General features: G+C 53.5%; 1 protein-coding gene across 1 annotated transcript; it reads right to left on the minus strand.

Annotated features, from left to right (window-relative positions):
• Positions 1-186: 186 nt before the first annotated feature.
• On the minus strand, positions 187-9297 carry TROAP (trophinin associated protein). The gene is made up of 15 exons (XM_033222204.1): positions 8978-9297; positions 8575-8723; positions 8290-8482; positions 6336-6493; positions 6111-6248; positions 5836-5918; positions 5271-5323; positions 4666-4787; positions 2952-3080; positions 2776-2859; positions 2568-2627; positions 2030-2164; positions 980-1877; positions 511-704; positions 187-345 (listed from the first exon to the last, which is right to left on the minus strand). Exons 2-15 carry the CDS (start codon positions 8716-8718, stop codon positions 298-300), a joined length of 2439 nt encoding a protein of 812 aa, XP_033078095.1. The 5' UTR covers positions 8719-8723; positions 8978-9297; the 3' UTR covers positions 187-297.
• Positions 9298-9737: the final 440 nt, after the last annotated feature.

A 9737-nucleotide genomic window follows, 5' to 3' on the forward strand; every position in this document is an offset into this window, starting at 1 on the left:
GCAGGAGTGAGTTACTTCCTTCCCTTTCAGGATTCAGGACTAGCTTCTGGATGAGAGCCTGGGGGATCCCAAGAGCCCAGCGCTGCCCTCTGAACTGGAGGACACTGCCACCCTGTGGGCAATGGGAGAGTGACAGCAGTAGCTGGCCTGTTTGGACACTTAGAACTCATTAGCTAGACAGGTGGATACTTTGGAAACTTTATTGAGGACAAAAGTGGTCGGCTCCCAGTCCCATGGGCAGACCGACAATAAATAAGGGCTAAAAGGAAGAAGCACGGTAGGGCAGGAGTGGTTGTCTCATGATGGAGAGCCCCGGGGGGCAGCAGAACCAACTGGAATGAAACACTGGAGAGAGAGAAGACCTTGTCACAGCCCAGCCAACCTTGCACTGTAGCCAAGCCTTCCTGCTGACCTCTCTGTGAAGGAGCCCAGGTGGCCCCCTGTCCCCGTTCCCCACCTCCCATCAGGCTCACTGTGCAGCCACAGCTGGGCTGTGGGTTGGAGTCTCACCAGGGCGTCCTGCCATTCGAGTAATGTAGCCACAGGGTTGGTGCAGACCCGGGTGGGGCCTGAGGGAGGGGCTCGGCTGGTGTAAAAGGCACACTCATCGTCCAGACGAGCCTCATGGAAGCAGTGGATGGCAGTTAAACATGATTTGAGGCGCTCCCTCAGGGCTAGGGTTCGAGGGGCCAGATTGCTGAGGCCTGAGGGGCATGGAGAATTTAGAGGGTGGTCTGGGGTCCCGTACTTCCACCATGTACTGTCCTTTCCTCCTCCCCCACCAACGGCCAAGCCAATTAGGAGCACAGGGCTGGAAGTGCAGCCCCTCCCCTCTTCCTGAGGGAGAGCCAGGCTGGGCCAGGGTGGAAGGTGTGGAAGCATGGGATTGCCTGGAGCAGGGGTGGGGCAGGGCAGGGGTGCAACTCACAGTGAGTTGAGGACCTCTTGTGTTCACACTCCTTCCCAGCCAACTCCTTACCTGCCGGGCCTGCCGGGGTTCTCAGAGACTGGAGTGAGCAGATAGGGGGGCTGGCACAAGGCGGGTGTTGGGAAGAGAAGATCAGGCTGGTGGTTGCTGGAGCCCGCTGACTGCAGCAGGGTGGTAGACTGGACTCTGGACTTCTATGTTCCAGGGTGCAGGGCTCTGATGCCCCCAGCTCTACCCTAGGGTAGGGCCCTGGGGGTCCAGACTGCCCCTGGGTGCTGGGCTGAAGGGGACTGGGTTCTGCTGGAGGGCAGGGCTCTGGTACCTCAAGCTGTTCCTGGCGGGAGGGCTCCGGTATCTCAGGCTCACTCCTACAGCAGGACTCTGGGGGCCTGGGTTCTGCTGGAGGGCAGGGCTCTGGTACCTCAAGCTGTTCCTGCTGAGAGGGCTCTGGTGTCTCAGGCTCACTCCTACAGCAGGACTCTGGGAGCCTGGGTTCTGCTGGAGGGCAGGGCTCTGGTACCTCAAGCTGTTCCTGGGGGGAGGGCTCTGGTGTCTCAGGCTCACTCCTACAGCAGGACTCTGGGGGCCTGGGTTCTGCTGGAGGGCAGGGCTCTGGTACCTCAAGCTGTTCCTGGGGGGAGGGCTCTGGTGTCTCAGGCTCACTCCTACAGACGGCCTCTGCGGGCCCAGGCTCCGCTGGAGGGCAGGGCTGTGGTTCCCCGCACTCCTCTGGAAGGCAGGGCTTTGGCAGCCCTGAGCGTTTTAACAGTCCCGGAAGGTGGGAAGTCCCAGAGTTATGCTCTGTGGCATTCAGAGTTCTAGAAATCTCAGTCAGCAGGGGCTGAAGTTCAACCATATCCAGAGAAGAGCCTCCATTAAGGGGGGCACACTGGCCCCCTACCAGCCCCTCTATCTCCTGTCTCAACAGCTGCTGCAGGATACCGATGCGCTGTGGTGGGAGAGAGCACCCCAGTGTGACATCAAGATGTGCATTCAGTAGTCTACTTACACTGTCCTATTCCTGACCTCCCATCTCTTCCTTCTTCCTCAGCCCCAGTCACTGTTCAATAGACATCAAAGCCGTTGCCCACACAGACTCACTTGAATCTTCACCTCCTGGAGGTTGGGGGTTCTGTTAGAGTGGGGTCCAGAAGGAGTGGCTACAGGTGGTTTCCCAGACCCCTCCAGTGACCTTATACAACTCTCCTGGTCAAACAACCGGACGGCAACCTGCTCCTGTCACCAAGGAACAAGGCACACAAGAAAGCCAGGATGGGGCAGGAGAAAGACCAGCCTGAGTCCCACCCTCATGAGGAATGGATTAAAGCCCCTAACTGAGAGGCCCTAGATGTACATTAGGAGGGGCAGCAGAGAAGCAGGGAGAGTTAGGCAGCTTTTCCAGAGAGCATTTTCTAATTTTTAAAATTTTTAGTAGAGACAGGGTCTTACTATGTTGCCCAGGCTGGTCTCAAAGATCTGGGCTCAAGCAATCCTCCCACCTCAGCCTCCCAAAGTGCTGGGATTACAGGTGTGAGCCATCATGCCTGGCCCAGAAAGCACATGTGTCTCAAACTCCTGGGCCTCCAGGCTGGCAGCACAGGGCAAGGAATCTCAGTAGGAAGAGCCTTCTGATACTTACCCAGGGCAGGGCAGGATCTTCAGAGCAGGACTGAGGGGAAACACCACTCAGCCACCGGGCCTGGCACAGAAGTGAGATGTCAGCAAGGCCTGACACCCACAGGTGGCACTCAACCTCCCCTTGCTTGTCTTCTCTCTCCTGTACCCATCCATCTCCTTTCTCCCCTAGCTGTGGCTTATGCCAGCCACCTCCCCATGCCCTCTCTTACCTGCTGAACTCTGGGGGTTGATGGCATGGGCGTGAATCGGGTTTTAGGTTGAATGGTGAGACGCCGCAACACTGAATATGAGGTCTGGGGAGAGATGTGGGTGGTTTAGCAGACCTAGCAAGGATCTCTGGCCAGATTGTTCTGCCCCTGCCCAGCCCCCAGTTGTTGACACAAACCACAGTTGGAGGGCCTGGGGAGGGTACACGCTGAGCCCGTCCAAAGGGTGATGGACATGGTACCACATGGCCAGGCAAGGGCTGGGCCACAGGGGCAGGGGAGGGCATCAGGTGGGAGTCACGGCTGTCCTGTGAAGAAGAAAAAGGTGGAAGAGTGATCCCTGCCCCCTTTGTCTTCCTATATCTTGTTCTCACTACAGCAGCCAGCGTGATTCTTTTAAGACCTAAGTTAAGCCAGGCATGGTGGCTCAGGCCTGTAATCCCAGCACTTTGGGAGGCCAAGGAGAACAGAGCACCTGAGGTCGGAAGTTCGAGACCAGCCTAACCAACATGGAGAAACCCTGTCTCTACTAAAACTACAAAATTAGTCAGGCGTGGCGGTGCATGCCTGTAATCCCAGCTACTCAGGAGGCTGAGGCAGGAGAATCACTTGAACCTGGGAGGCGGAGGTTGTGATGAGCGGTGATCGTGCCATTGCACTCCAGCCTGGGCAACAAGAGTGAAACTCCGTCTCAAAAAAAAAAAAAAAGGGCCGGGCGCGGTGGCTCAAGCCTGTAATCCCAGCACTTTGGGAGGCCGAGACGGGCGGATCACGAAGTCAGGAGATCGAGACCATCCTGGCTAACAGGGTGAAACCCCATCTCTACTAAAAAAAAAAATACAAAAAACTAGCTGGGCGAGGTGGCGGGCGCCTGTAGTCCCAGCTACTCAGGAGGCTGAGGCAGGAGAATGGCGTAAACCCGGGAGGCGGAGCTTGCAGTGAGCTGAGATCCGGCCACTGTACTCCAGCCTGGGCGACAGAGCGAGACTCCGTCTCAAAAAAAAAAAAAAAAAAAAGACCTAAGTCAAATCATGCCACTTTCTTGATCAACCCCTCTCCCCATGGCTTCCCACTACTTCCAAGAAAAGCCAAGGATTTACACTGGTGTACAATTCCTTACCCAATCTGATCATGTTATCACTAAAACCGTATCTCCTACCGCTCTCCTTACTCTGCTTCAATCTCACTGGCCTCTCCTTTTTGCCGATCCTCAAACATGCCAGGCACATTCCCTCCCCAGGGCCTTTGCCTCTTCAGTTCTCTTGGCCTGGAATATTCCCTCCCCCAGATATCAACATATCTCACTCCTCCTCCAACCCCTGGTCTTCACTTAAACATCATTTTCTCAATAAGAGTTCCCTGACCAATCTATTTTAAATTGCAACACCAACTCCCCTGCTCCCAATTCCCCTTTAGTGCCTTATTATTTTTATTTTTATTTAATAGAGAACTTACAGTCATCTGAGACACTATTTTATATATGTGTTTATTTCTTGTCTCCCCCTTCTAGAATATGAACTTGTTTATTGCTGTATGTCCAGAGCCTAGAACACGGCCTGGCACTCAGTAGGCTGGTGCTACTCAGTAAATATTTGTGGAGCAAAGGGATGAATGCTTTTGGCTGACAAGTGGCAGATCTGTCTCACCCTTAGCACTGATCTGATGGTGATACAAATATGATCTCTCACCCCAGGCCCTAGACATTTGATAAAGAGAGGTCAGTTTCACATTGGAGAGGGACTGGGTACATCTGGGGTAAACCTACCCAATAACATCCTGAGGCCCAAGACTGCCTGGCTCTACCTACAATTCTCAGTGTTGGCTGCTGCTGTGAAATTCTCCCAAGCATCTCCTGCACCTCCCACCCACCATCCCAGGAGAGTCGCATCTCACCCTGGTATGTGTCATTTCTCGGTTTTCTCTTAATGGTACTCGCTGGGCCAGACCAAGAGAGGCCACACCTCCTTCATCTGAGCGAGTGACAACCTCATGTTCTCCTTTAGGGAGAGAGAAAGCTAGGAAGAAACGGGACATTTGTTGTAGACTCTCTAGAACACCCACCAAAGTTTGGCACAGGGTTCTACAACTTCTGAAGAAGGTATATTAGTTTAATAGCCCCCATTGCACTATTAGGGACAGGAACCCATCCAGCAGCCCCTCAACACCCAACACTATCTCAGTAAACACTTACTAATCTGAACGTCTGAGTAGGCTGGGGATGTGGTGATGGCACTTAGGGGCTGGGGATAAACAGTGATAAATCTTGCAGGAAGTGGCAGAGAGAGGGCTGAAATGGAGACCATCTCCTTTGACACAAGTGCAACTGTGCCAACCTCTGGCCTATCTAGAAGGTCTCTTCTTCTTCTCCTTCTGACCTAGCTTCCCAGCCTCCCACTTTCTCATGCTCCCTCTCAGCCTGCTGAGTTTTATCTGATCTTGTTCCCTGCTTCAGGCAGCCCAGCTGCCCCTGTGCTCTCCCCACAGTCAGACACACTCACCAGGCTGGACTGGGGTCTCCAGGAGCAATCCTGAGGCCTGGCTCACTGAAGTCCTGATGACAATAAGGACAGTAGCCAGCAGTCACTGAGTACCAAGTATGAGCTGGACATGTGCTAAGTGCTTTACAAACATCATCTCATTTCATTCTCATGACAATTTCTAATGATGATACAAATGTTATTCTCACTTGACAAAGAAACCAAAGCTCAGAGAGGTGAAGACAAGCTTGCACAACTAGTAAGTGGTAAGAGTTAGGATATAAACCCGAATCCCATTTATTGCCATAGTCTATACTCTAGCCACTAAACAAAAAAGATAGCACATTTCTGTCCTCCCTGTCCCCCCATGACTTGAGGAAACTGATGTCACACTGAGGCCTGCCTGTGAAGGCCTGAACCCTATCCTAAGGGCTCATCCCGGGTAATCACAGGTTTCTTGCTTCCTCTTCAGAGTTGGTGGGGAGTCCTAAAGCTACTGGAAGGCCCCAACTCTGGGGGACTCCTGTATCAGACACTGGTTCATTCTTTTCCAGATGACCTTCTCCCACACCCTCTACTTTCTCACCGGCTGCTGCCAGCTGTCTCCCTTCTTAGCTCCTGGAAACTGGGGCGAGTGGAAGGGTGAAAGGAAGGTCCTGAAGGTGAAATCTGATCCACAGGAGCAAGAGATGAAAACGGAATCAGAGATGGACCCTAAACCCTCAGGCCTCACCACCAACCCCATCTCCCCCAATAGGATCCCTTGCCTCATCATGAGGTACCTCCTCTCCCAAAGGCCAGCTTTGTCCCTGGAAGGAGCTCCCAGAAGCACCAAGTATCAGGCCTCTCAAGGGCACTCACCAGAGCCCGTAGCCTCTGGGGGCACAAAGTCTGGCCTCGAGGTCCTGGTCCCTCCAGCCTTGAGAAGCAGGAAGCCCTGGCAGGGTCCAGTCGGTGGGTGGGAGTTCTGGGGGCCAAATATGCAGAGGCCCGAACACCCTGGGACACCAACAGAGGCTGTCAGCACAGCTCAGGATGCCCACCTCAGCGCCCCCAGCCTGGTCTCCTCACATCCTGTTTCATTACCTGGCCCCTCTGGGTGGTGCCTCCCTGACTTCCTCGAACCAGTACTCTCTTAGCAAGACTAGGCTGGCGCCCCAGGTGACAGCTCTTCACACCCTCACCTGACAGGATGGTGGCCAGGGCTGCAGGGTCAGCCACAAACTCTATGGTCCCTGGAGCCTCTGCAAGGAAAGAGAAGGAAAGGTAAGAAGGAACAGGAAGGGGGACAGGTGAGGGGGATAGGGACCCTAGCATAGTCACTTTGAGGTACAAGGTGAGCAAAAGAGACTCATTCAATTGAATTTGGCTTTTTTTTTTTTTTTTTTTTTTTTTTTAAGAAATAGATGGCTGGGCGTGGTGGCTTACACCTGTAATCCCAGCACTTTGGGAGGCTGAAGCGGGTGGATCACTTGTGGTCAGGAGTTTGAGACCAACCTGGCCAACATGGCAAAACCCTGTCTCTACTAAAAAAATACAAAAATTGGCTGGGCATGGTAGTTCACTCCTGTAATCCCAGCACTTTGGGAGGCTGAGACGGGCAGATCACCTGAGGTCAGGAGTTTGAGACCAGCCTGGTCAACATAGTGAAACCCCATCTCTACTAAAAAAAAAAAAAAAAATTAGCTGGGCATGGTGGCACATGCCTGTAGTACCAGCTACTCAGGAGGCTAAGGCTGGAGAATCACTTGAACCTGGGAGGTGGAGGTTGCAGTGAGCCAAGATCATGCCACTGCACTCCAGCCTGGTGACAGAGTGAGACTCCATCTCATATAAATAAAAAAATAAATAAATAAGGCAAACAAAAATTAGCCAAGTGTGGTGGCAGGTGTCCGTAATCCCAGGTACTTGGGGGAGGCTGAGTCATGAAAATCGCTTGAACCTCGGAGGTAGATGTTGCAGTGAGTTGAGATCATGCCACTGTCGTCCAATCTGAGGGATACAGTAAGACTCTATCTCCAAAAAAAAAAAAAAAAAGAAAGAAAAGAAAAAAAAAGAAAAACTAAAAAGAAATGGGGTCTCACTATGTTGTCCAGGCTGGTCTCAAACTCCTGAGCTCAAGTGATCCTCCCACCTCAGCCTCTCAAAGTGTTGGAATTACAGGCGTGAGCCACCACACCTGCCCACCAAATGTTCATAGAATGTTACATAAGACACTATTCTAAGCATTGGGGTCCCATAAGAATAAGACAAAGCCCCTATCCTCAAGAAGCTATCATCAAACTATAGACAGGTAATAGACTCAAGCCAAGGTATATACATGTTATAAAAGAAGTACTGCAAAGTATTAGGGGAACATGTGACATGGGGAACTGGAAAAGGCTTCAGAAGAAGTGACATTTATTATTTATTTATTTATTTATTTATTTATTTTTTTGAGATGGAGTCTCGCTCTGTCACCCAGGCTGGAGTGCAGTGGCCAGATCTCAGCTCGCTGCAAGCTCCGCCTCCCGGGTTCACGCCATTCTCCTGCCTCAGCCTCCCGAGTAGCTGGGACTACAGGCGCCGCCACCTCACCCGGCTAGTTTTTTGTATTTTTAGTAGAGACGGGGTTTCACCGTGTTAGCCAGGATGGTCTCGATCTCCTGACCTCGTGATCCGCCCGTCTTGGCCTCCCAAAGTGCCGGGGATTACAGGCTTGAGCCACCGCGCCCGGCCTATTTATTTGTTTTAAAAAAAGATAGGATCTCTCTCTGTCATCCAGGCTAGTCTCCAACTCCTGGCTTCCAGTGATCCTCCCACTTTAGCCTCCTGAGTAGCTGTGATTACAGGTACAAGCCATGGCACCTAGTGAGATGACATTTTGCTGGAGGAAAGGGAGATCTTCTAAGAGCAAAGAGCTTTCCAGGAGGTGGAACCAGGACAATCACAGTAAGCAGGAGACAGCAGGAGTGAGTGCAAAACCCCAAAACCCCACTTTTACCCTTCCTAGTTCCCTACTCAGCCATGGAGGCCGTGTTACCAGGGCTCCAACAGGTACCTGTCTGGGCAGGGGGCCCAGGCCCCACATTTTGACCCCTAGGGCTAGGCCTGAGCTCCTCCAAGGGGTTCCGAGGCTGAGGAATCCCCACCAATCTTTGTGATGTCTCTGCCTGGTGCTTGGCTTTCGGCCTGGGGCCTGCTGAATCAACGAGGGGGCGTTGAATATTGAGCGGTGGTTTCTGCAACCATTTCTAGGGGAGGGAGGGGGGACAAAAAGGTGAGGTTTAGTGTTGGGGTGCATTACTGGTGTGACTACTGTCTTCCCCCATTAGGCCGCTCTTACCCTTGGATCTTGGTTCTCCTGGTCCAGGGCGCACGATGTAACAGTGGAGAAAGGCGTGCGTTTCTGAGAGCGTACCGGAATCTTGCTAGGGGTAGGAGATACACCCCGGAGGAGGGGATCCCTCGTGGCTTGCCGGGTGGTCATGATGGCTACAGTTGAGACGGGGAAGAAGGCAGGTAGAATCGGAGATCAAAGATCAACCAGTTCTCGGGGCACCTGTCCTGCCATCCCTAATACCTCTGCCCTAATCCACGCGCCCACAAGCCCCCGGCAGCTGCAAGACCGCTCTTATGGGTGCTACCTCCAGACACCCCAAGCCTACTCTTTTGCCCTCGGACCTCGAACTGCCCTCCTCCCTATGAGCCCAGCAGCCCTCGTTCCCTCCAAGACCCCCGTGCCTTACCTTACCGAGAGCCCCTCAGGGCCGCCCCAGCTTCCTCCGCTTTTCGCTTGACTCTCTCGGATACTGCTGGAGCTACTTCCTCAGTTTGTAAAATACGCCAAGCTCCTGATTGGCCCGGCCGCCCTCCCGCAGGTCCGTGTAGCCAGACTCAGCCGTCCAATCCGCGGGCTTCGCAGGAGGGGCCAAAAGAAGGACCAATTGTCGAACCGCTTTCTGGCCAGAAAAAAAAAAAAAACCCGACTCGGCTCAATCAGCCAATCCGAGAGTGGAGCGCCGCTGGAAGGCGGGGAAAGAGGAAGGATAGGGCAGTTCCGAGGCCGTTCAGAGGCCGGGTAAGGCGTAGCCACGGGAGCTCTCGCGAGGTCTCGGGACCGGCGAGGGGCTGGCCATTGGCAGAAAGGGGCCGTCGCGGCCCTGAGGGGACAGTTGCTTGTTCTGATTGGTGCCAACGGTGTTGAGGGCTGGCCCGTGCCCCCGACCCGGCTTGACCATAGCACGGCGCCAAGCTTTGGGGACGCCACTCCAGATGCCCATAGAAAATATCTGCGTCCGGGCGCGGTGGCAGACGCCTGTAATCCCGGCACTTTGGGACGCCGAGGCTGGAGGATCTCTTGAGCTATGAGTTTGAGACCAGCCTGGGCAACATAGCGAGACCACTCCCACCCCTGTCTCTACAAAATAATAAAATAATAATAATAACCCCTGTGCAGTGGTGCGCGCTTGTAGTCCCAGCTGCTCTGGAGGCTGAGGCAGGAGGATT

Source organism: Trachypithecus francoisi, unplaced genomic scaffold (assembly GCF_009764315.1).
Source record: "Trachypithecus francoisi isolate TF-2019V2 unplaced genomic scaffold, Tfra_2.0 Lachesis_group11, whole genome shotgun sequence".
Lineage (NCBI taxonomy): Eukaryota > Metazoa > Chordata > Mammalia > Primates > Cercopithecidae > Trachypithecus > Trachypithecus francoisi.